The sequence below is a fragment of the Falco punctatus genome, assembly GCF_963210335.1.
Source record: "Falco punctatus genome assembly, chromosome: 1".
Taxonomy (NCBI): domain Eukaryota; kingdom Metazoa; phylum Chordata; class Aves; order Falconiformes; family Falconidae; genus Falco; species Falco punctatus.
In genome coordinates this window covers 37,693,210-37,718,516 of record NC_137580.1, presented here as the reverse complement: position 1 = coordinate 37,718,516, position 25,307 = coordinate 37,693,210, and the positions used below count along the sequence as shown (strand labels likewise).

The following is a 25,307-nucleotide window of genomic DNA, read 5'->3' as shown; positions in this document are numbered from 1 at the left end:
GCAGGTGGACAGGGGCTGCCCCACCCCGCAGCCCTGTTTCCCAGCTGCAGTGTTTGCCCTCCCTGGGGCTTTGAGGGCAGCGGTGACCAAACATGGGAGCAGGCCAGTGCAGCTGTGCCAGGACGGGGACAGGGATGGAGACGGGACCCCCACACCAGCCCCAGCCCAGGGCTGAGCATCCTGCACCCCGGCTTGTCTGTACAGCCCTGCCTGGCGCTGCCCTGCCTGCTGCCCTGCCACAGCTGGGTGTCACACCTTACCTGCAGTCCCACACGCTGTCCCTCTGCTCCTCTGGGACCTGTGCAGCACTCACACCTGGTGTAGGACCCTGCGCAGCACCCATGTCCTGGTGCGGGACCCCGCACAGCACCCCTGCGCGGTGCCGCCCGCCCCGGCTGCTCCCGGTGCTGCCCCGCCCGGTGCCGGCCGGTCCCGCCCGTGGGCGGTGGGGCGGGGCGGGGCGGGGCGGGCGCAGGGGCCGCGGGCAGCGGCGACGGGCGCGGGATGGCGGCCCCGGGGCTGGAGCGGCACCGGCTGGCGCTGCTGGCGGCCAAGGAGGACGTAGGCAACCCCCGGGCCGGGACCAACTGGTGAGGCTGGGGACGGGACGGGCACCGGGAGCGGGGACGGGTACCGGGAGCGGGGACGGGCACCGGGAGCGGGGACGGGCGCCGGGAGCGGGGACGGGCGCCGGGAGCGGACACCGGCACTGGGAGCGGGAGCGGGAACGGGCACCGGGCATCGAGTATCGGGTACCGGGTACCGGGAGCGGGAACGGGGACGGGGACGGAGCATGGACACCGGGCAGCAGCACGGGCGGGGCGGGCGGCGGGAGTCGGTCTGAGACACACGGGGCACCGACAGCAGCACCGGGCCGGGGCGGGGAGGCTGGATCGCAGCGGGGTCCCGGCCGGGCCGCGGGGCCGGCGGTGCGGGGCCGGAGGGGGCCGGGGCTGAGCCCCGCCCGTCGCGCCGCGCTGGGAACCGGGTGCCCGGTCCCGCCCTGCCCCTGCCGGTCCCGCCGCCGCCGGGCTGGGAGCGCCAGGGTGTGCCCGGGGGGCACTGCCGGGTGGCAGCAGCCGAGCGCCGCTCCCTGCCTCCGGTGCCGCGTGGGCCGGGGGCTCCCAGGGGGGCACGGGGAGCCCGGCCCGGCAGAGCCCCCCCGGCCCGGCCGCACCGCGGGGGAGCGCGGTGTCCTGCCCTGCCCCTGGGCCGGGGGTCCCGGGCCGGTCCCGCACCAGTGCCACGGGCGCAGGCCGGAGCCGGCGCCCTCCCAGACCTCGTGCCGCGGCCGGCGCGGCCTCACGCGCTGGGCTGACATCACCAGCACAGGGGGTCACTGGCCCCCATAGCTGCCCCACAGCCCTGTGGTGGCACGGTGGGCTTTGCCCTGATGCCACCCGGCCACTGCCCCGAGACCACTGATGGGCTGGCGTGCCACAGCACCGGAGCTCGGCTGGCCTTCCTCCAGCACCCGCTCCTGCCACATGCTGCCAGCGTGCTGTGCCATGCCATGCCGTGCCGTGCCATGCCATGCCGTGCCATGCTGCACATGTGCTCCCAGAGCCATGCCGTGCCATGTCCTGCCATGCCACGCCATGCTGCACACGTGCTCCCAGAGCCGTGCTATGCCATGTCCTGCCATGCCATGTCCTGTCGTGCCATGCTGCGCACACACTCCCAGAGCCGGGCCGAGTCCCAGGCAGCGTGGAGCGCAGCGTGCTGCCACATGTGTCTGTAATCGGAGCCATACGGAGACAAAGAGGCAGCAGGGCCGCTGGGGAATGCCCAGCCAGGGCCGCTGCCAGCGAGGGGTCCTGGGCCCAGAGCTGCCCCCAGCCCAGGGCAGGGGGTCCCGGCACAGCCAGGGGCCAGGACTGCTCCCCTCTCCCTGGGCAGGCAGGGGGAGTACAAGGCTGGTGGGGGGCCTGTGGGTCAGGGTCTGCCCGGCTGGTAGGGAGGGGCGTCCCCGGCACCCCGCAAGGTGCCAGCCCAGTGCTGAGCGACAGCAGCATCGCCCTGAGGGGCTTGGGCCAGGGGCCCTGCCGCTGTGCTGCTTCCCGCGGCCCCATTGTCCCCGGGGCGGATGCTGCCAGCAGCACTTCCACAAATTCAGCCCAGGCAGACAACACCGAGCCGGGGGGCGGGGGCACAGGGGGTGCCCCTGGCTCTGGCAAGTCCCCAGGCTGCCTCCCCCTGTGTTGCCCCCAAGCTCTCCTTGTGGCAGCCCCTGGCTCCCTCCCCTGGGAGAGCTGCTGCCACCGACCCCTCTGCCCCGGGGAGGGGCACCCGCCGGCCGGCACTTGCTCACAGCGGGTTGGTGGCCGCTGCTGGCCATGGCCAGTAGCGTCTGGGTGGCCATGCCGCCTACTGCAGGTGACCTTGCTGGGGCAAAGGCAGCTGCCCATGCTGCTCTGCTGCCCACCCCCCACCCCAACCCCACCTCTGCCCCCCAGGGCTGTCTTCGCCTATGAGAAGTACCATGACCTCAAACTCCTGGACTCTGGAGGTAACGGGGGGCGATGCTGCCAGCTCCCTGGCATGGCTGGGGAGTACTGGGGGGTCCCACTGCGCCCACACACCCCCTGACCACTGCTTCCTTGTAGCCGGGGGTCCGGATGAGCTGGCCGAAAAATTCTCCACCACCAGCATCATGTACGGTCTGTGCCGTGTCCAAGACCCTGGCACTGGTACTCACCGCATCGTCCTCATCAACTGGGTGAGTGCAGGGGTTGGGGCAGGGGGCTCTGACCATCCTACCCCCTACCCCGGGGTCCTGGGAGACAGGGAGGTGGCACAGGGTGCCAGCCTAAGTGATGTGTGCTGGTGCCAGGTTGGGGAGAAGGCGCCAGAGTCCCAACGAGAGGCGTGTGCCAGGCATCTGCCCACCATCAGAGCCTTCTTCAGGGTGAGTGGGGGGGGGGGGGCGCGGGACCCCGTCCCTGTCCCTTTGTGTGGCCAGGGCTGGGGACTGAGTCCCATGCCCCCTCATGTCCATCCCCCCCATCCCAGCCAGCCCCGACCTTTGCTTGCTGCGCCGGGTGCATTCCTGGCTCTGCTGACTCAGACGCTGCCGTTCCCAGTTCCCAGCCTTGGCCGACGAGCCAGGGTTGTGGTTGAGCTCCCTGCCCCCACCCCGCCGGATTCCTGCCCTGGCTTGGTGGGATCCTGCCCCCCCCCCCCCCAGCCCTTGCCCCACCCCCCGGGGAGCTGCCTGGGTCCTATGTCTGGGATCCAGCTCCGCATCTGGATCTGGCCCCCACATCTGGATTCAGCCCCACATCTGAAGGCGGCAAGCGTGTGTGAGGGAATGACGCCAGGATTCCCTGGGGAGGCTGCAGATCCATCCAGGGAGGGAGCAGAGTGGGGGGGGCCGTGGGTGCTTGGCAGGGAGGATGACGCCGTCCTGTCTCGGCGGCAGGAGGCCAGCGTGGTGCTGAGTGCCCGCCGCGTCGAGGAGGTGACACAGGAGGGACTGAGCCGAGCGCTGGCACAGCTGGCCCCCACCGCTGCCCCTGCCCTGGCCAGGAGGGTGCCCCCCCCGGATGCCCAGGAGCTGGTGGTGAGTGAGAGGTCCCAGGGGGTCTGGCTGGGAGGGCACCCAACAGGGTGATGGGTTTGTTGCCCACCTTCCTGATGCCATCCTGGGGGTCCTGGCTGGTCCTGCCCTGAGACCCCAGCTGGGTCCCCACAGGGCACCAACTACTGCAAGACCAACCCGGCGCTGGAGATCCACCGGACCAAGCGGGACTCCTTCTGGGCCCAGGCCGAGGTGAGGCTGGGGGGCATGGGGGGCACAGGGGCTGGTTACATCCCCAACAGGCATACGGGCATCCCTGGGTCCAGGGTCACGGCTGCTGGCTTGGGGCCATGGGGCTGAGCCTGGCAGGGGTCCTGGTGCCGAGCACGGTGCTGAGCACGGTGCGGCTGCAGCGTGAGGAAGAGCAGCGCAAGGAGGAAGAGCGGCGGCGGGTGCTGGAGGAGCGCAAGCGCTGGGAGCGGGAGCGGATGGAAGAGGAAAGGCGTGAAGCAGCTGAACGCGAGCTCCGCTTCAAGGAAAAGGAACGGATGATCGAGGAGCAGCGGTGAGGGCAGCGTCGTGGGACACCACCCCCCCCCCCCTCCAGTGCCCCCACCCACACGGGGGTGTTGACCACAGATGGCCATGATGGGACCTGCAGCCCCCCACACACCCAGGTTCCCCAGCCCTGTGCCCCCTGTCCTGCATGGCTCCGAGCACAGGGACCCACAGCAGGACTGAGGCTCCTGTGCCCCACGGTTTTCCCCATGCCCCCAGTGCCCCCCATGCCCACTGTGTCCCCTGTGCCCCCCTGACACTCCCTGCCCTCGCAGGAAGGAGCAGGCGCGGCTGGAGGCAGAGGAGCGGAGGAAGGAGAAGGCGCGATGGGTGAGCGGGGCAGCTGGTCTTGGGGGGGCTGGAGGATCTGGGGGGGCCATGGGTTGGCCATTCATGTCCTCGCAGGAGCAGCAGCAGCGGGAGTATGAGGAGGCCATGCGGGACCGCGGCCGGCGCAGCGAGTCCATTGAGAAGGCGGCTGTGAGTGCTGGGGCCGAGCGCCCTGTCCTGCCCTGTGTGCCCCCAGCTGTGTCCCTGCCCCGTGTGCCCCTGGCTGTGCTGTGTGTCCCTGGCTGTGCCTTGGTGCCACGTGCCCCTGGCTGCACCGAAGTGCCACACGGCCATGGCATGGTGCCACATGCCCCCACCGGCCGTGTTGCATGCCCCTGGCTGTGCTGCGGTGCCACGTGGCTGTGCCATGATGCCACGGGCCCCTGGCCACGCCGCATGGCCATGCTGTGGCCCCACTGACGGGTCCGTGGGTGCCAGCAGGAGGCGGCCGTCCTGGTCTCCCAGCGCTCGCAGAACCCGCGGGATTTCTTCCGGCAGCGGGAGCGCTCAGGGTCCACCTCTGGCACCCCACTGCCCACACCCCACCTTGGCACCAGGCCTGGTAGGTGCCCCCATGGAGGGGGGCGATGGTGCTGGCTCTGGGTGCTGCCTGCCCGGGAGTGGGGGTTGCAGACACCCCTCCTGGGTGGGCACGTCCGGCTGCTGACCCTTCCCCACACCCCAGGTGCCCGGCGGCCGTTCCTGCGGTACCAGCGCAGCCTGACGGAATCGGCCTTCATCTTCCGCCGGCCGGACCCCCCACCCTTGCCTGGACCCCTTCAGCCCGGGGCATTCAGGGCTGTACCCCCCCCACCCCCACCCCGCCCCCCGCCTCCCCTCCCCACCAGCCCCGCGGAGAGGGGAACCCCTCCCTGTGCCACCACTGGGGACCCCCCCACCCCCATGGGGATGTGGACCCCTCCCTGTTCCACCCCGGGGAGCCCCCCCAGCCCCATGAGGACAGTGACCCCTCAATGTGCCACCACTGGGACCCCCAGCAGCCCCATGGGGAGGGAGACCCCTCCCTGTGCCACCCTAGGGAGTCCCCTCAGCCCAGCCAAGGCAGGGCCCCTCCATGCCACCAGCCCCACAGGGACAAGGACCCCTCCCTGTGCCAACCCAGGGAGCCCCCCCAGCCCTGTGGAGGCGCCCTCCCCGCCTCTGGCCAGCCCCATAGGGACAGCCCCCCCCCCTCCCTGTACCACCTGCGGGCCCCCCAGCCTGGCCAGGGCTGGGTCCCCCCCCACCAGGCCTGGGCCAGGGACCCTGCCCCCTGCCAGTCCCCCCAGGACGGGGTGCCCCGCTGGCCCCCTCGGGTCGGGGTCCCCTGACAACACCTGTGAGTCCCTGCCCCCCTGCAGTACTCTCGGGCTGGGGTCCCCCGGCAGCCCCCCCTGGCAGCCCCCCGCAGACCCCGAGGAGGCCATGCCACTGCCTCCTCCCAGCCCCCCCGCACCACCACCAGATGAGGATGGGCCCCCCCTGGACACCTTCCCCCTCCCCAGTCCCCCAGCATGGGGGTCTCTGGGGCTGCCGGTGGAGCTGGGCAAGGGGGTCCTGAGTCCCCAGGGGGGGTCCCCCCTGCCCGGGTTGGCACCTGCCCCAATGCCAGGGGCCGGGACCCCCCCGCGCAGCCCCAGCCCGCCACAGTATCCAGCCCGTTCCTGCTCGACAGCCCCAGGACCGCAGCCAGGTGGGTGGCTGGGACCCCTGTGTGGGTCTGGGGGGTGGTGGGGTGGGGGTGTGTCCCGCACCCCAGACCCCTGCCCAGGCACTGGGCTGGCGTGGGGCTCAGCTGCCCCTCTCCCCTAGGGCCTGGGGGGCAGCAGCTGGCTGGAGGCAACTCGGGGCTCAACAGCGCTGGGGGCCATGAGCCGGGGGGCTGGCCAGCCCCCTGGGAGCAGGACACCCCCCCGCAGGAGGTACGGCACTGGCTGGGGGTGGCGTGGGGCTTGGGGGAGGATGGTTTTGGGGCGGGGGCCATGGTTGGGCCGGGTACAGTGCAGGGGCAAGGGGGTTGGTGCTGGGGTGTAAGATTGGGCTGGGCAGGTGGGGCTGGAGGGGAGATGTGGTTGGGGGGCAGGACAGAGCAGGGGGGCTGAGGGGGGTCTCTGGGTGGGGGGATGGGCACCATTCAGGGCCCCCCTTGTCTTGTAGGGGGATGAGCCCAGAGACAGCATTCTCCTGCCAGAGCCCCTGCACAAAGCCAAGCCAGGTAACCCTCCCCATACCCCCCCCCCCCCATTGCCCCCAGACTCCTTCATCCCTCTACCACCCCCCCTGCCTCCAGCTTCCCCCCATTGTTCCCCCCCCCCCCCCCCCCGGTATCTCCCCTGAGACCCACCCCAAAACCCCCCATCCCTGGACTCCCCATGGACCTCCCCCCACCCCCATACCAGCCCAGGACCCACCCCGCCCACCACCAGCCTCAGCCCCCAACCCTCTCTCTGCCCAGGCTTCGCCCTGCTGCTGGCCCGCGACGCCCCCCACCCGCAGTTGCCAGGGGGCACCAGCCCCCCCACCGAGGATGAGGACCTCTCCCCCCACGCCGTGTAGCCAGGGTGGGGCTCAGCACCCCGTTGGGGGGGTGGGGGTATCTGTATGGCACCATGGCCAGCAGTCCTGACCCCCTCAGCCCTGGACGCTCCCTGCACATCACAAACCCTTCCCATAACCCCTCCCCAGCACAGCACAATCCCCCCCCCCCCTTCCCCCCGGGGCTCTGGCTGCAGCCCCCCTGACTCCTTTGCACACCAATAAGCAGTTTTGGAGGTGGGGGGGGAAGCTAGCACCCCCAGCATACTGCACGGGGGTGGGGGGACATGGACCCCCACCCCAGGGAGGCCAGGCAGGGCAGAGGGACCCCCCTGCTATTCCCCCCCCCCTCCCCCCAATCAGGCACAGTGGCTGTTAAATAAATTTTAATGCATATTAATGAGGTGGCAGCTTTGGGTCCCCAGCCCAGGAAAGCCAGGGCTGGTCCCTACTGGGGGGCGCTGCCCCCCCCAGGAGGTGTGGAGTGGGGGGCTGGGGCAGGCAGCCCCCAGGGTTAGAGGTGAGGGAAAGCAGAGCTGAGGGAGCCCCTGTGCCCCCCTGGGGTTAGACACATCCACTGTACGTGGGGTTTTGCCCTGAGCACCCACCTTGCCATAGAGGGGGTGGGGTCAGCCCCCAGCACCCACCCAGGACAGGGGTAACATGCCCCCCCCCTCAGTTTGTTGGGGGTTCAGCCCTGAGCCCACCCTGCAATGGTGGGTTGGCCCCCCTGCGGCAGAAATTCCAGTTTCTCCCCGAGAAAAGAAGCTGGGAGCCCCTGCCCCCTGCCCAGGTAAGACCCCTCCCCCAGTGTCACCCCTCCACAGCCACCCTGGGGGCCGAAGGCCGGGGGCCCCCATCCCCCCAGGGTCCTGCAGGTCCCCAGGCTCAGACCCGGGACTGAAGGGGACTGGGGGGCACAGGGGGGTTGTGCTCTGCAGCTGGGCTGCTGCTGCCGCTACTGGAGGACCCAGAGCTGGGGGGCGAGGGGCACGATGGGGGGCCCACCCGTCGGGACCCCCGCCCCTTCAGGGTGCTGAGCTTGGCATCAAGGGAGAGGGTGCGGGGGCGGCCCCAGGGGCGGCAGGCTGGGGGGCTGGGGCTGCCTGCCCGGCTGCAGAGGGGGGCGTGGGAGGGGGGCCCCTCGAAAAGGGAGAGCCACGGGGGGGTCCCTGGCGCTCGGCCCCCCGCCCGCCGCGTCAGGATGTCCGTCACTGCCTCAATGTCGTCGGCTGGATCAATAGCTGCAGGGGAGAATGGGGGTCAGCTGCACCCCTGGGACCCTCGCCATGCTCCTGCCCCACGGGGATGGGACCCACCAATGGCTGAGATGGGGGGCCCCGCAGCAGAGATGTGTCCCATGGATGGGATGTGCTGGGATGTGTCCCGTGGCTGAGGGGAGCTGGGATGTGTGCCAGAGCCAGAGCAGCTGGGACATGCTCCATGGCTGGGGAAGCTGGGAAGTGACCGTGCCCCACGGCAGGGACATGCCCCTTGGCCAGCACATGCCCTATGGCTGTGGTGGCTGGGATGTACCCCATGGCCAAAGCGTGCCCTATGGCCTTGGTGGCTGGGACATGCCCCATGGCCAGGATGTGCCCTGTGACCATGGTGGCTGGGATGTGCACCATGGCTGGGGGGTGCCTCAAGGCCAAGATGGCCAGGACGTGCCCCCTGGCCAGGACATGCCCTGTGGCTGTGGTGACGGGGATGTGCCCCGTGGCCAGGACATGCCCTATGGCTGTGGTGGCTAGAATGTGCCCCATGGTCAGGGTGTGCCCCATGGCCAGGTTCCACACCCTGCAGCCACGGGGCACACCGGAGCCAGGGCAGCTGTGCCGTGCCCGGGCCATGGCACGGTGGACTCAGCCCGCCGGCCCCCTGCCCATCACCTGTCGCTGTAATAGGAGGAGAGCAGAGCCCGGATCTCCGCCGAGACGGCGTTATCCTGCAGCAGGAGCCCTTCGCAAGTGGAGGGGGGCACGGCCGGGCCAGGCAGGGCTGGAGCCGCCGGAGACAGGGGCATGGAGAGACGGAGGGGACAGAGAGATGGCGGGAGGACAGAGAGATGGGGTAAAGAGGAAAGCAGGAGGGGGGACACAGAGAGATGGGGGACAGAGGCAGTGGAGAGAACAGCAGCATTAGGGAGACACCAGGGCGGTGAGAAGGGGGCCGCCCGGCGGCAGGTTAGCAGACAGCAGAGAGGACGGAGACAGAGGCAGAGCCCCCCCAGCCCCCCGTCCTGGCACTCACCCATCTCGTGGTAGAGCGAGCCCTGCCGGGGCAGCATGGCGGGTGGCCGGCGCGGCTGTGGTACCTCGATCCTCATCAGCTCGTCACAGCATTGCTTCCACTGGCCTGGGGGCACGGGGGTGGGGGGGGGTGGGGGGATGTCAGCACTGCAGGGGCAGGGATCCCACTGGGATTGGGGGTCCCGCTGGGCTGGGGGGGACCCCACTGGGATGCCGATCCTGCTGGGCTGGGGGTCCCACCAGAATCAGGTCCTCATTCTGCCAGGATGGGGGTCCTCCCAGGACGGGGGTCACACTGGGATTGGGTCTTATCGGGATGGGGGTCCCACTGGGATGGGGGTCCCACCGGGATGGGGGTCCTGCCATGCCACCCCCACCCATGCTCACTCATGTCATAGAAGTGCTGCCAGAAGGCCTCCATCCATCGCTGCGCCTCGGCTCGGCTCTCAGCCAGCAGCGTGTGGGTCACCTCCTCGCCACTGTAGCGGTTGGTGACAGCCATGCCATGGGGCTGCCCGCGCCCCTCCCGCTCTGTCGCACGGATTCGGGTCTCCTGCAGTGGCAGCGGCCCTTAGTCCCCACACCCCACAGCCCCGCCACCCCCTACCTCAGCTGTACCTTGTTGACAGCGATGGTGAGGGCCGGCTCCAGCCCGGCATCAGCCTCGCCGGGGCTGTGGTAGCAGAGGAGGTCGGTGCCGTGCAGGACACAGTACAGGCGGGTCCCGCTCTGTGCCTCGGACCCCGGTTGCTGCCCATGGAGCCAGCACCATCAGTGCAGCTGGCACCAGTGGGCACCATGCTGCCCTGGACCCCAGGTCACCCCCAGCCCTGCTGGGATCCCCACCCCCACTGCACCCCATCCCCTGCCCACCGTGGGTGGTTGGAGGTGGCCCCTCCCCCTGGCAGAGGGGTCTCCATCCCCACCACAAGCCAGAGCCCGCAGCAGGGACTGCTGAGACCCAGTGGGCTTGTGCCACCACCCGTCCCCATCTTTATCACTGTCTGTCCCATCCCATTCTTGTCTCATCCCATGCCTGTCTGTCCCCATCCCATCTCAATCACATTCCCATCCCTGTGTCCCCAGTATCATCCCATCTCATCCCAGTCTATGTCGCCACGCCATCACATCCCCAGCCCATCCCTGTCCATGTCCCCAGCCCACTCCATCCCATTCCATTCCATCTCCATCCCATGCCACCCCTGCCTGTGTCCCCATCCCACCCCACCCCAGTCTGTGTCCCCATGCCATCCCATCAGTTTGCGTCCCCATCCCACTCCATACCATCCCGTCCCATCCCACTCCTATCCCAGTCTGTGTCCCCATCCCATCCCACCCATATCCCAGTCTGTGTCCCCATCCCACTCCATCCTGTCCCACCCCACCCCATCCCAGTCTGTGCCCCCTGCCCACCGGCCCCACGCTCACCTGCAGCCGGAGGAAGCCGCTGGTGACAGGGGCGGCCATGCAGCGGGGCTGTGCGGCCAGGCGGCAGCACATGCTGCCGTACAGGGGCAGCCAGAAGGAGCTCTCCTCTGGAGGGGCACACTTGCCTGGGGCGCCCGGCCATGGACCCCTCCCCAGCTGGGACCCCAGAACCATCTCCCCAGCAGCCTCGCCAGGGCCACCTCACCGCTCGCCACACCAACCCCCCCCGACCCCTCCCCACACCGCCGGGACCCCCAGCACACCTTCCCCCAGAGCAGCCAGGACCCCAGCCCCACCTGCCCTCCACCCCACGAGGCCCCACACTCCTTCCCCTCCCAAACCAGCCAGGACCCCCAGCCCCACCGCCCGCACCGTGCCATGCCGTGCCGTGCCATGTACTCACCGTTGCTGGCGATGGCGAGGTCGTGGGTGCGGAACCCGTCCTGCACCTCGGCCAGGGAGAGGACAGCATGTGCCAGCAGGTGGAACTTGGGGCCCCTGGGGACATGGCGGGTGAGGCCAGGGGGCCGGGGGGGACACAGCGGGGCCGGCAAGGGGACGGGTACTCACGGCACATTGGGGGCCGGCAGCAGGAGGGGGCTGGTGCCACCGTTCCCTGGGGGGCTGCTGGGACCCCCGTCCATGGCAGCACGCACCCGTTTGCCAGCGGAGCGTCCCAGGGAGGTGCTGAGGCGGGTGGCCAGCTTCCTGGGGGTGCTGCCCTGCGCCCCCCCCCCTGCCAGCCCCGCGCTGTACAGCTCCACCTTCAGCTCAAAGTCAGGCCCGGCCTCCGAGCTGGGGGGGGCACTGGATGAGTGGGGCGGTCGTGGAGGGGACACATACCCCCCGACCCACCACTCACTCTGGGACCCTCCGTGCCACCCCACAGCCACAGCCTGGGGGATCCCCGGGGGCAGGGGGGGGGGGAGGGAAGCAGGGGAGGGGATGGTCCCTGGTGGGAGCAGGGGTCTGTTCTAGGGGGTCATGGGAGGACAATCTCACTGAGGGGAGCACAGGTCTGTCCTGGGGGGGGCACGAGTCATGGAAGGGCAGGGTCTCTTGGGGGTGGCAGGGGAGGGCAGGGGTCTGTCCTGGGGGGGATCATTGAAGGGCAGGGGTCTGTGCTGGGGGGTCACATGAGGGCAGGGTCCCTGTGGGAGCAGGGGAGGACAGGGTCCCTGGGGGGTCATGAGAGGTCAGAGTCCTAAGGGGATGGCAGGGGAAGGCAGAGGTCCATCCTGAGGGGGGTCACATGAGGGCAAGGTCTCGGCAGGGGGGTCATGGGAGGGCAGGGGTCCTGGGTGGCTGGCAGGGGAGGGCAGGGGTCTGTCCTGAGGGGTCACAGGAGGACAGGGTCCCGAGGGGGCATCAGAAGAGGGCAGGGGTCCATCCTGGGTGGGAGTGTGTCACATGACAGCAATGTCCCTGCTGGGGTCATGGGAGGGCAGGGGTCCCCGGGGGCTGGCAGGGGTCTGTCCTGGGGGGGTCACACGAGGGCAGGGTCCCTGGGGAGGCGGCAGGGTCCCTGGGAGGGGCACCCACTCACAAGAGCACGGCGCTCTCAAAGCAGATGTCAGTGAGGGTCCGGTCCACCAGCACCATGGGGGTGTCATGGATCTCAGCCCCCAGCTGCAGCAGGCAGAACACGGCGCAGCGGTGCAGCTCTGCGGGGGGGGCAGCAGTGAGGGGGGGTCAGGGCAGTGTGAGGGTGGGGGGCCGCTCCCCTGCACCCCTCTACTCACCTCCCTTGTTCCTGAAGTACTCCGTGTCCTTCCACATCAGAGGGATGCGCAGGTCTGGGGGAGGCACAGCAGGCGATGAGGGGGTCTGGACACCCCGCAGCGCCCCTCACCCTCCCCCCAGTCCCCCACCTCTGCACAAAAGAGGGGGGGGGGGCTGCCCAGCGGGAACCCCCCATACCTGAGACGCAGACGGTGCCGCGGCAGGGCAGACGCTCGTCCGCGGGGCCGGCATCGGAGGGGCTGCGGGGGGAGCGCGGCGGGGGGGGGGGGGGGAGGGGAGCTGTGACAGCCGCCCCAGCCACCGCCCCCCCCCCCCGCCCCCCCGCCCGGCCCGGGGGTGCTCACCGCCTGGCCGTCCCCCGCAGCACCTGCGCCTCCTTCCTGCGCTGCAGCTCGGCCATGTAGGCCAGGACGCGGCTGTTGCAGAGCAGGAGGCTCTTGGCCGCCTCCAGCGCCTGCTCCCGCCGGCTGCAGGCTGCCAGCAGCTTACAGGCGCCCTCCCGCAGCCGCAGCTCCCGCTCCATCTTCCGCTGGATCTCCGTGTCCTGCGGGCACGGCACGGCGCATGGGGCGGGCACCCCTCCGGCACCCCCCACATCCACGCAGCCTGGGGGCGGGGGGGCAGGCCTGCACCCCGGGGGGGCCCCGGCTGCACATGCATGGAGGTCCCCGCCGTGCACCCCCGGGGGGCACCAGCCGTGCGCATGCACGGGCATCCCAGCTGTGCGCCCCCGGGGTCCTGGCCGTGCACCCGGGGGGGGGGGCCGGCTGCACATGCATGAGGGTCCCAGCTGTGCACCCCTGGGGGGGTACCAGCCATGCACCCTGGGGGAGGGGTACCAGCTGCACATGCACGGGCATCCCAGCTGTGCACCCCCGGGGCGGGGGGGGGGTCACGGTCATGCACACTGGAGCAGGGGATGTCCCAGCCACACACCCTGGGGGCTCCCAGTCACACGGAGGAGTCCCAGCTCCGCATGGGGGGGGGTGGGGGGTGTCCCAGTTGTGCGCACTGGCAGGGGGTGTCCCAGCCACACAGCCCTGGCTCAGCACAGCTCAGGGCACCAAGCCCAGGCCCAAGCATGGTGGGGGGATGCAGCAGCCCCCACACGGCTCCACTCCCATCAGCAGGGCCAGTCCCCATGGCCACCTCTGTCACCCACCCCAAACCAGCCTTTGTCGCAGTCCCCCAAACAAACCCCCAGGGCCACGCTGCCACCAGCTGTGCATGGTCCTCCTCCCTGCCCCTCCCCAGCCACGTGCCAGGGACCCCATCCCCAACAGTCCCCAGCCCGCCCAGGGGGCTGCAGCTCCCCTACCCCCCAACAGTCCCCACCCCAGCCCAGCCCACAGGGGAGCCCAGCACCCCATCAAGACATCATGTATGCCCTGGGGAGCCACACACCCCACAGATACACCATGTGCCCCACAGAGGAACGACATGCCCCACAGATATATCACATGCCCCATGAGCAATCATGCACCCACAGAAAGATCGTGCAACCCACAAGGAAACAACGTGCCCCACAGATTTGCCATGCACCCCACAGACAGATCACGTACCCCACGGCGGAGCCACGTACCCCATGAATACACTGTGTACCCCACGGGGGAACAACACACCCCACAGATGCACCATGCGCCCCACAGATGCACCACATACCCTACAGCGGAGCCACACATCCCACAGATACATCACGTACCCCATGGATATGCCACACACCCCACAGATTTACCCTGCACCCCACGGATGTGCCACATGCCCCACAGATACATCATGTACCCCACAGGGGATCAACATGCCCCACGGATACCCTATGGAGGAACCACATGCCCCATGCGCCCCCCAGACATGCCACACACCCCAGGCACCTCCAGTGCGTATGTAGGGTGGCACGCCAACCAGCCCCCCGACCCTGCAGCCCCCCAACTCACTGCTGGTATTGGCTGCTGCTCCATTCTGGTACCGGTTGCTGCCTGCACCCCCCTGCCCCGCGCTGCCTGCACCCCCCGGGCCCCCTGCCCATGGAGCCGCAGTGACGTCACCGCCTGCTATAAATAACCCCGAGCAGCGGGCGGGGGGGGGGGGGGGGGGGGGCGGCAGCAACCGGGAACTCGCCCCCCCCACCTCCAGGACCACCCCCTGTATCCTCCCGGGGATCCCCCTGCTGCTACAGGGGATACGTTCCCCCCACGGAGAGGATCGGTGGGGAACACTCTCCACCTTCCCAGGACCCCCAGGATCACCCGGACCCCGGGATCCCCCCCGCCCCGCGGTGTCCGGGTGATCCTGGGGTTTCCCAGGGTGGGGTCCCCCAAATTCCTACCTGGAGGCTAATGGCGATCTGACGGATATAAAGCATGTTGAGATCTTCCAGGATCCGCAGTTTCTCCTGCATCTGAAGGCGTTGCCCCCTCCCCGCTACCTCCATCGGGACCACCGGGACCCCCCCGGTTATTCTGGGGGGGCTGGGGGGGGTGGAGGGGGTTTCCCGCATCCACCCCAAATCCCCACCCGCGGACCCCACTGCATCCAGCGCCGTCAGGAGTCGGGGCTTTCTGAGCCCCCCCCCCCCCAACACTACAGCTGTGGAGAGAAAAGGGCCCTTTCATCGGCCCCCCCCCGGTACTGCTGCCCGCCCGCCCCCCCCACCCCCGGCTCCTGACCGGGTAACGGCCGCCCCCTCCCGCTGAACAACCGGACACTGTGCGGGAAAGGGCAGCGGGGGCGGCTGGGGCGGGGAACGGGGGGGCAGGGAGGGGACAAGGGGATGCACGGGACAGGGTGCAGGGCTTGAGGTGCAGGGGGGATAAAGGGTGCAGGGGAAGGGGTAAAGGGGGGGATAAGGGGTGCAGGGGAAGGGGGATGGGAGACAGGGTGCAGGAAATGGGGTGCAGGGGAGGGAGCGCAGGGGACAAGGACAGGAGACGGGGTGCAGGGGACAAGTTGGGGTGTGGGGGACGGGGGGCTGGGTGCTGGGAGGGGACGCTGGGGACAGGCTGCAGGGAGGGGCCGGGGGGTGCCGGCGTTGGAGTGCAGCAGACGGGACGGGGTGCAGGGGACAGGAAAAGGGGTGCGGGGACGCAGAGGGACAAGGGACGGGGTGCGGGGACGCGACGGGGGGGGCAGGGGTCTGGGTGCCGGGACAGGGCGGCGTGCGGCGACAGAAGGGACACAGGGCCGGGAGAGGGGGCGCGGCGGTCCCGGGACAGGGGCTGCCGAGCCCGGGCCCCGTTGGCGCCGAGGCCCCTGGCTGAAGGAGACCGGGAGGGGTCGGGACGCGGGGAGGGGACGGGGCCCCGGGACCGGAGGAGGGGACACGCACTCACGCACGCACGCACACACAGAGGACGCAGCGGAGCGCGGACACCGGGACCCCGCCGTCCCCCGCCCCCTACTGGCCCCGGTGGGCGCAGCAGCGCGAGCCGCCCCCCCGGTACCTGCCGCCGCTCCCGCTCCGTTGCTCCGCCGCGGCGCGCGCAGGAAGGCGGTGGCCGCCCGCCCCCGGCCCGCCCCCCCAGCCCCGCTCACAGGGGCCGCCCCCCGCCCGTCCCCCCCCGGCTCCGTGCGCACCGGGACGCCCCCGCCACGTGCAGCCAGTACTGGATGAACCGGGAACCCCGCTCCAGTATGCGCCAGGACGGCCCCCACCCCTCCTTTACCCCGTGCAGCCGGTACCGGCTGAACCGGGCCCCCCGCGGGGTGCACCGGGGACCCCCCTCGTGCCTCGTGCCCAGCCGGCGCCGCGTGCCACGTGCCCGGCGGGGGCGAGGGTCCCGCTGGCCCGTCCCGCTCGCCCCCGCCAGTACAGTCCCCTCCCCGGGGCAGCCCGCGAGGTGCCCCGGCTCTGGCTCGCCCCCGGTAGCGGGGTCCCGGCCGCCTCCCCAGAAGCCGCAGGACCCGCGGCGCCCCGCAGCTGCCCGGTGCCGGCGGCAAGGGCGGGGGCCGGGCGGCGCGGCGAGAAATCCCGGCTGGGCCGGTGGCGACCGGTGCTGCCGGTGGGACGGGCCGGGCGAGGGCGACGGGTGCCGGGGGCGGGGGCGGCGGGTGCCGGTGCCCCCTCGCCCCGCCCGCGGGCCCGGCTGCCGCCGCCGGTGCCGTACCTGCGGGGAGTCGGCCAGCAGGCTGAGGCGGCAGCGGCCGCGGCGGAGCTCCATCTCTAGTGCCGAGCCCCGGGCCACCGTCACCCGGCTGCGCTGGCTGCGGCAGAACATGCTGCCGGTAGCGATACCGGGCGGCGCGGCTCCTGTCCCGCGCCTGCGGCCAACCCGGGCCCGGCCCCGCCGCACCTGGCGCGGGGGCGGGACGCGCCGGGAGGCGCCGGCACCGGGGGGAGCGGGGGCAGCGGGGCAGGGCCTGGGGTGGTACCGGGCACCGGGTGGCACCGGCCGGACAATGGCCCGAGTCAGCGCAGGCAGCTGCGGGCGCGGGGGGGTGTCAGTGGAGGGCCGGGGGGCTGGGGGGGCGGATGGGGGAGGGCGGTGTAGGGTGTGGGTTTGTGCCTGGCTGGGGGGCTGGGGGCGTGGGGGGGTCTGCGGGGACGCGCCAAGTGCCGCAGCTCCAGGGCACGCCGCCCGCACGAGCAGCCCCCGTACGCCGGACCGCGGCGCGCGCCCACGCGTGTCCGTGCACCGGCCCGCACGCGCCGGCCGGCCAGCACCCGTCCCCTCCGGCCTCTCCTTGCCCGCTTCAAAGATGGCGGCGACGGCGCCCCGCCCCCGCCAGGGAGCCCGGAAGCGGACGCGGGTCCGCGCCGAATCGCTTCCCCCGGGCGGCGGGACACCGGCACCGGCAGCGCCGCATGAGCAAGGCCTGGCGGCGCGGCAGGATGGAGGGCGGCGAGCACGGTGAGGGGGCCGGGGGCCGGGGGGGCGCTCGCAGCCGCGGCCCCGCCGGTGGCCGCCCGCTGGGGCTGCGCCCGGTGGCGGGAGGCCGGGCTGACGGCTGCGGGCCCCCCCGCAGGGGAAGAGGCCGAAGCGGGCGGCGGGCACGGCTCCCACAAGAAGAAGCACAAGAAGCACAAGAAGAAGCACAAGAAGAAGCACCACCACGAGGTGGCGGGGCCGCCCCCCGAGCCCACCGCCGGGCTGCGCAAGCCCCAGCTCAAGCTCAAGATCAAGCTCGGGGGGCAGATCTTGGGCACCAAGAGGTGAGCGGCGCCGCGGGGGGCTCGGCCGGTCTCCCCCCCCGCCCCACAGGCCTCGCTCGGCTGCCCGGCCCCGCATTCCGCCCCGGCGGGGGCCCGAGGCACCCGGCCCTGCCCACCGCCGTGCTCTCCCCACAGCGTGCCGACTTTCACAGTGGTCCCCGAGGCACCGCGCTCGCCCTCCCCGCTGATGGTGGCGGATGAGGAAGAGGAGCCCACGGAGGGGGTGCCCATCGAGCAGTACCGGGCCTGGCTGGGTGAGCTCGGGGGGGGGGTGGCTGCCGGGGGGCCTCGGAGGGCTGCAGTGGGACGCGGGGCCTGTGGGGATGCTCCAGCCCTTCCCAGGGGGGCTGTGGGTGCATCCATGCCCACGGCACTGCAGCAGAGCTGGGCAGGGATGGGGCCTGCAGGCTGGCCCCGGGGTTGCATGGGTCACCCTGTCATGGCTCTGGCAACAGCGTGACCCCGGGATGGGGCAACAGACACATGCATACACACGGTGACTTGTCTCCCTGCCACTGCCTGGTCCAGATGAGGACAGCAATCTGGACCCGTCGCCCCTGCCAGACCTGGACTCAGAGAATTGCTTTCCCAGCCGTGAGGATGATGATGAAGAAGAGGAGCGCTGGCTTGATGCCCTTGAAAAGGGCGAGCTGGATGATAATGGGGAACTCAAGAAGGAGGTGGACGAGTCACTACTGACAGCCCGACAGGTGAGAGGGGAGTGAAAGCGGTCATGGAGCTGCCTGGGGCTGGGCTGAGGGGCACAGCCGGGGCCGGGAGCCCCAACGCTGAGCCAGTTCTGCTGCCTGCTGTGATGCTGTGGGGGTCCCAGAGCTGGTGGTGGGCTTGGTGGGAGCCCTTGGAGGGGCAGGGAGGGCCCTGGCCGAAGCCGTAACTGTGTCCTCCTGTGCCCCCCACAGAAAGCCCTCCTGCACAAGCAGCAGAGCCAGCCACTGCTGGAGCTGCCCATGGGCTACAAGGCAAAGGAGCTGACAGAGGAGATGCTGGTGAAGCGAGAGGAGCGAGCCCGCAAGCGGCGCCTGCAGGCGGCCAAGAAGGCAGAGGAGAACAAGAACCAGACCATCGAGCGCCTGACTAAGACCAACAAGGCCAAGGTGAAGACGCTGCGGGAGCGCAGGGCCAAGCAGGCCTCCTGCCCCGTCGTTCACTACTGCAACGCCACCGACCGCATCACCGTCTCCTTCCCGGCAGGCATGGCCCTGCCCCTGCTGCCCACCCCGGCCCCCACTGTGCCCACACCTGTCCTCTGTGGCGTCGCTGGCTGCTCCAACCACAAGCGCTATGCCTGCTCCCGCACTGGGCTGCCGCTCTGCAGCCTGGCCTGCTACAGGAGGAATCTTCAGCTGCAGGAGGCAGTGGCCTAGGGGCCGGGGGCAAGGGGGGGGCACCAGCCCCCCCGCCATGGACAGAGGGGGCCGGGGCTGTGAGGTGGCCCCGGAGGTGACTGTGGGGGTCCTGGGAGGCAGGGGTATCCCAGGTGGGGCTGGTCCCGGGGCAGGTCCCGCGGTGGCACCGCCACCCGGTGCTGCAGGGTTTATTAAAGGTGGTTGGTGTCGGAGCCGTGTGTGTCCGTGTCCACGGGGTGCGTTATGGTACGGCCCGGGGACCCCCCTCGGGTGCGTTATGGTACGGCCCGCCGATCCCGGGGGCGGGGTACCGGGAAGCGTCCATTGGCTGGGGCCCTGTCCGGCAGCGAGCGACAGCACCGGTTGGTTGGTCGTTCCGCCAATCGCGTGCCCTGCCGGTGTCTGTGCCGCCCGTTGGCCGCGCTTGGCTCAAGTTCCGCCCCGAGGGCCAGAAGGGGCTGCCCCCGGCCGTGGGGCGCTGGGCGAGGTCGCCGTTGGTCAGCGCCCCCGTCAGTCACGGCGGGCGGGGCGGGGCTCCGTCTCTGGTTGGCGGCGGCGGCCGCCAATCGGGGCGGGGCGGGGCTCGGTCCCTTTGTCTCTGTTGTTGGGCGTGAGGCGCGGGCAGACGGCGCCCGATTGGCGGAGGCAGGGCGGCGGCGGCGGCGGCGATTGGCCGGCGGCGGCGAGGCGGTGTCGGATTGGGCGTCGGGGGGGCGGGAACCTCGGCCCGGGCGTGATGGCGGCGGCGGAGGCTGCGGCCCGGGCGGCGGCGGCGGGCCGGGCGGCCGGGATGGGGGCGGCGGCGGCGGCGGCGGCGGGGGGGCAGCGGCTGCTGCTGCGGGAGGCGGGGGCCAGGGCCGGGGCCGGGGCGGCCGAGCGGGCGGAGCCGGCGCGGGGCCGCGGCGGGCTGTAGGCGGCGCCATGGAGCGGCCCGGGAGCGGCGGCGCCGAAGGGGCCTGGGCCGCGCTGCTGGGCCGGCAGCACCAGCAGGTACGGGCGGGCACTGGGGCGCGGCGGCGGGCTGGGGCGCGGCGGCAGGCTGGGACGGGCCCCCCTTCCCGGGGCCGGTGTGACGGTGTGGCTGTGCCCGCAGGCCCGGGAGTACTGCCCGGGGGTGAACAACCAGCCCTACGTGTGCGAGACGGGGCACTGCTGCGGGGAGACCGGCTGCTGCACCTACTACTACGAGCTGTGGTGTGAGTGCGGGCGGGGGCCGCGGCCCCGGGGGCGCCCTGGGCTCAGACCAAAGGCTCGAGGGGAGGGTGACCCCGCTCTGCTCCCCGCAGGGTTCTGGCTCCTCTGGACCATCCTCATCCTCTTCAGCTGCTGCTGCGCCTACCGGCACCGCCGGGCCAAGCTGCGCCTGCAGCAGCAGCAGCGGCAGCGGGAGATCAACCTCATCGCCTACCACGGTGCCTGCAACTACCCCGCCTCCATGATGGACCTCAGTGAGTGAGGGGCCCAGCCCCTGCGTCCATCCGTCTGTCCCCTGACAACCTCCTGTCCAACCATCCATACCCCCCAGCACTGTGTCTGTCCATCTGTGTGTTCCCCAGCCCTGTGCGTTTATCCATCCGTCCCCCACCAGCCCTGTGTGTCCATCCACCGATCCGTCTGTCCCCCACAAGCCCCATGTATCCATCTGTTCGTCCCCTCCCAGTCCCATGTGTCTGTCTGTCCCTCGCCAGCCCCCTATGTATCCTTGCATCCCACCCAACGCCCTGCATCTGTCTGTCCCCCCCGACCCCTGCATCCTCACAGCTCCGCAGCCCCCTTGCTCTGCCTCGGGGCCCTGTGCTGGGCTGGGCACTCCAGGTCCTCCACCTCTGGGGACGGGCCCGGTGGCAGTCTGGCTCCTGGGGGTCTCTGACCTGTACTCCCCCTCTCCCCGCAGGGATGCTGGCTTCCTTCAAGCTGCCTGCCTACGAGGAGGTGGCCCACCGCCCCAGCACACCGCCGCCGCCGTACAGCGCCATCCTGGCCCAGCTGAGCGGGCCCCGCAGCCGCCTGGGCTCCAGCAGCCTCACACTCTCTCCCAGCTCAGAGAACTACACCAGCTGCTCCTGCGAGTCAAGCTGCGCCACATCTCCCAGCAGCACCTCGCTCTCGGTGCAGGTGACGGACGAGACAGAGCGCAGCCAGGCCAGCACGCCCAGCGAGGAGGGCGGCACCAGCAGCACTGGCACCGGCGCCAGCTGGGAGCAGCCCGCTGAGGAAGCGCCAGCCCGCAGGGCCCCGCACAAGCACACCCTCTTCTCCTCCACCATGGACTTCTTTGAGGCTGACTGTCACCCCTGCTCCGACATCGAGGAGGGCGAGGAGGAGGAGGGTGGCACAGCTCGGGAGGAAGGTGGCAGCAGCGGCGAGCATTTCCGGCACCGGCGCCTGACGGGGGACTCAGGCATCGAGGTGGGGCGCTGCCAGGAGGAGGAGGAGGGTGAGGGTGAGGGCACCCACCTCCTGGGCAAGGCCAGCCCCACACCCTCGCCCCGGTGCGGGCTGCCGAGCCAGGGGAGCGGTGAGGGGCCCAGCTCGCCTGCCCTGCCTGTCTGAGCCTGTGCCCACCGGCCAAGCCCTGCCCTCCCCGCTGCCTGCTAGCTTGCCTGGCCCCGTCCTGCTGCCTGCTCCCCCTGCCCATCCCTGGGGTGGGGGCAGGTGGCCGTGCCTCAGGCCCCACCCGCCATCCCGGCCTGTTCTGCCTCCAGCCCCGCCTTGGAGTGGCCAGGGGGGTGCAGTGGGTGCGACCCCCCCCCGCTCAGAGGGCACCTGCTGCGGGGCAGAGCAGGATCAGCAGTGGTTCAGCCGGGGCTGCCCCCTCCCTTGTGCTCCCAGTGCTGCCTTGTGGCCCGGGCATGGCCCCCTACTCCACATGCCCACTGCCAGGGGGCTCAGGGCAGCGTCCCCGGGGCCTGGACTCTGGCTGCAGAGCCCCCGAGGCCCCTCACCCTGACTGACCCCCCCCACGCCCCATTGTGTCCAGTACCTCATGTGGTGCGGCTGGGCCATGGGGCAGCCCTGCTCTCGCTGTGGTCCTGCCGGAGCTCCCTCCCCTCCGAACTTGCTTCCAGGGGCCGCAGCTGCCAGGGTCCCGTGCCTGCCCCAGCCCATCCCCCCCACCCTGTGCTGCTGGTGCCGCTGCCCGTGGGGGGGGCCCATCTCTGCTGCGGGATGGGCAGTTCACGTAGCGTTCTCTCACCATTAAAGAGATGTGGAAGTATGGCAGCCCTGCGCCTGCTAGGGGGCACAGGGGGGGCACTGGGGCCGAGCCGGGCCTCCACAGCTTCACAGGGAGGGCAGGGAGACCCCTGACACAGCGAGGGGATGAAGCGGGTGGCTGGGGCAGGACAGAACTGTGACACACACCCCACCCCCTCAACACAGGCAGTGACAGGCCATGGTGGCGGAGTTTTATTGGAGGTGAGGCAGTGGGGTCTGGCACAGTGGCCCTCCACATGCCTCCACCCGCACCTGAGAAAAAACAGGCAGGGCCAGCAGCTGCCTGCACCTCGGCCAGCTGTGGCAGCTGCTGGTGGGCCTAGTAGTCTTCAGCCATTGCCAGCACAACCAGTGCGGACCAGCCAGCAAAAGGGTGGCAGCCCTGCCCGCGCCCGGTGCTGTCACTGTAGTGCTCCCAGAGGAAGCCGCTCTCAGCGTGCTGCCGGTACAGGTTGGCCACCAGGTTGTGGCGCAGCTCATGGTACAGCTCTGCTGCCTGCTCCCGCTGCGGCCCCTCAGTGTTGGCATAGCTGTGCAGTGCCTGCAGAGCCAGGTAGTTGATGTTGACCCAAATGGAGCCGCGCCAGTATGGGGGGTCGTGCTGGGTGTTGCGCTGCATGTAGAGCGGGCTGTCACGGGCCAGTGAACGCAGCCCAAAGGGCGTCCAGAGCTGCTGCTCACTGCGCATGGCAGCCAGCACAGCGGGCAGCCGTGGTGAGTCAGGGCGCAGCAGCTGCAGCAGCAGCGGGAAGAGGCTAACATAGCCCAGGGCCCCCACGAAGCGGAGCCGCGGGGCCTCCCGCACCTCCCGCACCAGCTGTGGGGCTGCAGGGGGTTGACCTGGAGCCGGGGGGGCTGGGGACTGCCAGCGCAGCCCCACAGCTGCGCTGTGGTTGCCATAATCGGCAAAGGCACCCAGTTCTGGGGCCCAGTGCAGCTGCTCCAGCAGCCCATTGTCACTCAGTGCCTGCTCCATCACCCGGTAGGGCCCGGCCGGCTCCCCCAGCCGCTCGGCCACCTCCGCCAGCACACGGGAGGCCAGCGCCATCCAGCAGCGCAGGTCCAGATGCCGCTCCTCAGGCGAGGGGTGGGAGGCGCGGGGATAGTCGTCCAGCCCCGAGGCCAGTGTCTTGGGGTTGAGGAAGCGCTCGGGCTGGGTGTCACGGCCACGCCAGCGGAAGGTGAGGGGCAGGGGCCCAGCCTGCGTCTGGTTGTACCAGTTGTACCAGGCGTGCAGGCGGGGGAGGAGGCGGCGCAGGTAGGGCAGGGGGGCGTCGGGCAGCAGCCGCTGCAGCGCCAGCAGTAATGTCGGGGGGTTGGCCGTCTCGCTGTGCTGCAGGAGGAACTCGGGGGGCACCTTGGCTCGTGCCTCCTCCCCCAGAATCTGCTCCCGGGGTATCCATCCCTCAGTGTTCATCAGGTCCAGCCAGTGAGCAATCACCTCCTGGCTCAGCACTGGGTCCCAGCGTGCCAGCAGCAGCTGGTGGAAGCCCTCATCCCAGAGGAAGCCGCGGGGGAAGAAAGAGCGGGAGGGGACGGCAGTGAAGAGAACGGCCTCAGGGGCAGCAACGGGTCGCTCCTGCAGGGGGGACTGCACCAGCGAGCGCCCGTGGAAGTAGCCCATCCCTCCCAGGAGATCGCTGAGAGCAGCCTGGGCGAAGCGCTGCTGCGGTAGGGGGAAGCCCTTACGGCCCAGCCCGAAGGTCTCCTCAAAGCGCTGCTCGAAGGCAGCCACATGCTGCGAGAGTGCCGCCGACAGCGCGCCCCCTGCCAGCCGGCCGGGCCGGCCCACCACGCTGCCTGACTCGAAGGTCACCTCCACGATGCCCGGTGGCTCCAGCGTCACCTGGTGCAGCAGCAGCTGTCCCTCACGTGGGTGTTCCCCTGGCAGCCCCTGAAAGGTGTCGACGGCGAAGAAGCGGCGGCGGGGCCCCCCCGGTGGGGTGAAGACAAAGCGGTTGCTCAGGCTACTCCGCACTACCTCAGTCAGGCGGTGCAGCCCTGGGCTTGCTGCCTCCAGGTAGTTGTAGCTGTGAAGAAGCAGAGAGATGGCATCAGGGGACAGGACAGGGGACAGCAGCAAGGAGGGGGGCTGCCACGGCAAAGCACCCACCTGGCGTATTTGGGGTCCTCCCTGCTCTCAGTAGTGGGACGGAGGAAGGTGAGGGTGAAGCTCCCCAGCTCCTCCGCTGTCCCTGTCACAGCAGCCAGCCGTGTCCTGTTCTCCAGGTGTGGCTTCAGTGTCCCCTGCCCGTCTGTGGCGACGTAGAAGAAGAGGGAGAGGAGCGGGACTGGGCTGCCCACACCCTGCGGAGGAAGAGGAAGGGGGGAAACACAAAGAAGGGGGCTGCCCGGCACTCCGGCTGTTCTCCCGGCAGACGCAGCCCCATCCTCACCTCCATCCGTGCAGTGATGCGCCAACTCCAATCCCCTCCGTGCTCCCCTCCCAGTCGTTTAACGAATTCGGTTTTTAAGAACAAGCCTTTGTCTCGAATCTCCTGCACCCCGAAATTCACCCCGTCGTGCATCAACCAGCCATATCGCGACAGACCGTCACTCTGCTCGCAGGTGTGGCGTAAGCTGCCTCCCCCCTCGCCTTGCTGAAGCCACATCAGCCCTGAGGGCACCGGGGGGGCGGTTCAGTCTCGGTTCTCCGGGCGGGAGCAGGGGCAGGCCGAGCCCCGGGGCAGGGCAAAGCCCTGCCCCGGGGCTCGGCCTGCCCCGCTCCCGCCGCTGTCTCTCACCGGTAACGAGAGCTCGTGGGCTACGTGTCTTCATCCCGAAGTAGACGTGAGGCCGGTAAGTCCCCCAGAAGCGGTGGGGCGAGGCGAGAGGCCCGGAAGAATCGGGGGGGAGCGCGGGGGGCGCAGGGTGGGGGGTAACGAGGCGGGCGGCCGCGCTCCACCGGTTCCATTCGGTCGCCACCGCCGCCACGCCCAGCGCCACCGCCGCTGCCGCCGCTGCTATCACCAGCGCCGTCCGGCCCCGGCCCGGTCCCCGCTGTTGTTCCCGACGGGTCCCGCGGTCCCGGGCCCGTTCCCGAGCTCCTTCCCCGCCACGCCGCCGCCGCTCGCCCGCCATGGCCCGGCCGCGCCGCTTGCGTCATCACGGCGCGACGCAGGGAGAGCGGCGCCGTGCGGAGGGGCGGCTGTCGCGCAGCGCCCCCTCGTGGCCCGGCGGGAAAGCGGCGGGATCAGTCCGCTCCTCCT

The 25,307-nt window shown here is 70.8% G+C and overlaps 5 protein-coding genes across 10 annotated transcripts; 3 read left to right on the top strand and 2 right to left on the bottom strand.

Moving 5' to 3' along the window:
* The first annotated feature begins 408 nt into the window (after window positions 1–408).
* Window positions 409–7,343, top strand: LOC308056706 (uncharacterized protein). 2 transcript variants are annotated; one of them, XM_080372450.1, is made up of 14 exons: window positions 409–590; window positions 2,457–2,509; window positions 2,607–2,719; window positions 2,834–2,908; window positions 3,422–3,562; window positions 3,695–3,772; window positions 3,934–4,085; window positions 4,354–4,408; window positions 4,484–4,558; window positions 4,850–4,970; window positions 5,094–6,101; window positions 6,221–6,330; window positions 6,566–6,623; window positions 6,864–7,343. In XM_080372450.1, the coding sequence occupies exons 1-14, from the start codon at window positions 505–507 to the stop codon at window positions 6,962–6,964; spliced, it is 2,226 nt and encodes a 741-aa protein (XP_080228576.1). In that variant the 5' UTR covers window positions 409–504; the 3' UTR covers window positions 6,965–7,343. The 2 variants fall into 2 exon arrangements, with proteins under 2 accessions (XP_080228576.1, XP_080228575.1); XM_080372449.1 differs by having other exon boundaries at window positions 4,847–4,970.
* Window positions 7,313–16,756, bottom strand: RTKN (rhotekin; the record flags this gene model as incomplete). 5 transcript variants are annotated; one of them, XM_080372628.1, is made up of 13 exons in its annotated part: window positions 14,693–14,973; window positions 12,711–12,910; window positions 12,544–12,605; window positions 12,366–12,419; window positions 12,170–12,287; window positions 11,194–11,418; window positions 11,027–11,121; window positions 10,624–10,730; window positions 9,814–9,945; window positions 9,583–9,748; window positions 9,197–9,301; window positions 8,836–8,944; window positions 8,044–8,187 (listed from the first exon to the last, which is right to left on the bottom strand). In XM_080372628.1, exons 1-13 carry the CDS (start codon window positions 14,861–14,863, stop codon window positions 8,181–8,183), a joined length of 1,551 nt encoding a protein of 516 aa, XP_080228754.1. In that variant the 5' UTR covers window positions 14,864–14,973. The 5 variants fall into 5 exon arrangements, with proteins under 5 accessions (XP_080228753.1, XP_080228752.1, XP_080228754.1 ...); XM_080372627.1 differs by lacking the exons at window positions 8,836–8,944; window positions 14,693–14,973 and adding an exon at window positions 16,470–16,756 and having other exon boundaries at window positions 7,313–8,187; XM_080372626.1 differs by lacking the exon at window positions 8,836–8,944 and having other exon boundaries at window positions 7,313–8,187.
* A 63-nt stretch (window positions 16,757–16,819) lies between these two features.
* Window positions 16,820–19,094, top strand: INO80B (INO80 complex subunit B). Its single transcript, XM_080372889.1, has 5 exons — window positions 16,820–17,213; window positions 17,329–17,515; window positions 17,651–17,769; window positions 18,044–18,225; window positions 18,436–19,094. The coding sequence occupies exons 1-5, from the start codon at window positions 16,835–16,837 to the stop codon at window positions 18,898–18,900; spliced, it is 1,332 nt and encodes a 443-aa protein (XP_080229015.1). The 5' UTR covers window positions 16,820–16,834; the 3' UTR covers window positions 18,901–19,094.
* Window positions 19,041–22,104, top strand: WBP1 (WW domain binding protein 1). Its single transcript, XM_080372723.1, has 4 exons — window positions 19,041–19,872; window positions 19,976–20,078; window positions 20,169–20,330; window positions 20,777–22,104. Exons 1-4 carry the CDS (start codon window positions 19,126–19,128, stop codon window positions 21,433–21,435), a joined length of 1,671 nt encoding a protein of 556 aa, XP_080228849.1. The 5' UTR covers window positions 19,041–19,125; the 3' UTR covers window positions 21,436–22,104.
* Window positions 22,105–22,275: 171 nt separating this feature from the next.
* Window positions 22,276–25,297, bottom strand: MOGS (mannosyl-oligosaccharide glucosidase). The gene is made up of 4 exons (XM_080372398.1): window positions 24,843–25,297; window positions 24,495–24,715; window positions 24,212–24,405; window positions 22,276–24,128 (listed from the first exon to the last, which is right to left on the bottom strand). The coding sequence occupies exons 1-4, from the start codon at window positions 25,177–25,179 to the stop codon at window positions 22,418–22,420; spliced, it is 2,463 nt and encodes an 820-aa protein (XP_080228524.1). The 5' UTR covers window positions 25,180–25,297; the 3' UTR covers window positions 22,276–22,417.
* Between the last annotated feature and the right edge of the window lie 10 nt (window positions 25,298–25,307).

What these genes read in the sequence shown, in the direction of transcription:
- LOC308056706 (XM_080372449.1), top strand. Translation starts at nt 505, where the DNA reads ATGGCGGCCCCGGGGCTGGAGCGGCACCGGCTGGCGCTGCTGGCGGCC. An exon ending in GCATCGTCCTCATCAACTGG is followed by an intron (nt 2,720 to 2,833) that starts GTGAGTGCAGGG and finishes TGCTGGTGCCAG; the next exon opens with GTTGGGGAGAAGGCGCCAGA. An exon ending in GGAAGGAGAAGGCGCGATGG is followed by an intron (nt 4,409 to 4,483) that starts GTGAGCGGGGCA and finishes ATGTCCTCGCAG; the next exon opens with GAGCAGCAGCAGCGGGAGTA.
- INO80B (XM_080372889.1), top strand. Translation starts at nt 16,835, where the DNA reads ATGGGGGAGGGCGGTGTAGGGTGTGGGTTTGTGCCTGGCTGGGGGGCT. An exon ending in CAGATCTTGGGCACCAAGAG is followed by an intron (nt 17,516 to 17,650) that starts GTGAGCGGCGCC and finishes CTCTCCCCACAG; the next exon opens with CGTGCCGACTTTCACAGTGG. An exon ending in CACTACTGACAGCCCGACAG is followed by an intron (nt 18,226 to 18,435) that starts GTGAGAGGGGAG and finishes TGCCCCCCACAG; the next exon opens with AAAGCCCTCCTGCACAAGCA.
- WBP1 (XM_080372723.1), top strand. Translation starts at nt 19,126, where the DNA reads ATGGTACGGCCCGGGGACCCCCCTCGGGTGCGTTATGGTACGGCCCGC. An exon ending in TGGGCCGGCAGCACCAGCAG is followed by an intron (nt 19,873 to 19,975) that starts GTACGGGCGGGC and finishes CTGTGCCCGCAG; the next exon opens with GCCCGGGAGTACTGCCCGGG. An exon ending in CGCCTCCATGATGGACCTCA is followed by an intron (nt 20,331 to 20,776) that starts GTGAGTGAGGGG and finishes CTCTCCCCGCAG; the next exon opens with GGATGCTGGCTTCCTTCAAG.
- MOGS (XM_080372398.1), bottom strand. Translation starts at nt 25,179, where the DNA reads ATGGCGGGCGAGCGGCGGCGGCGTGGCGGGGAAGGAGCTCGGGAACGG. An exon ending in GCATCACTGCACGGATGGAG is followed by an intron (nt 24,406 to 24,494) that starts GTGAGGATGGGG and finishes CTTCCTCCGCAG; the next exon opens with GGTGTGGGCAGCCCAGTCCC. An exon ending in GAGGACCCCAAATACGCCAG is followed by an intron (nt 24,129 to 24,211) that starts GTGGGTGCTTTG and finishes GCTTCTTCACAG; the next exon opens with CTACAACTACCTGGAGGCAG.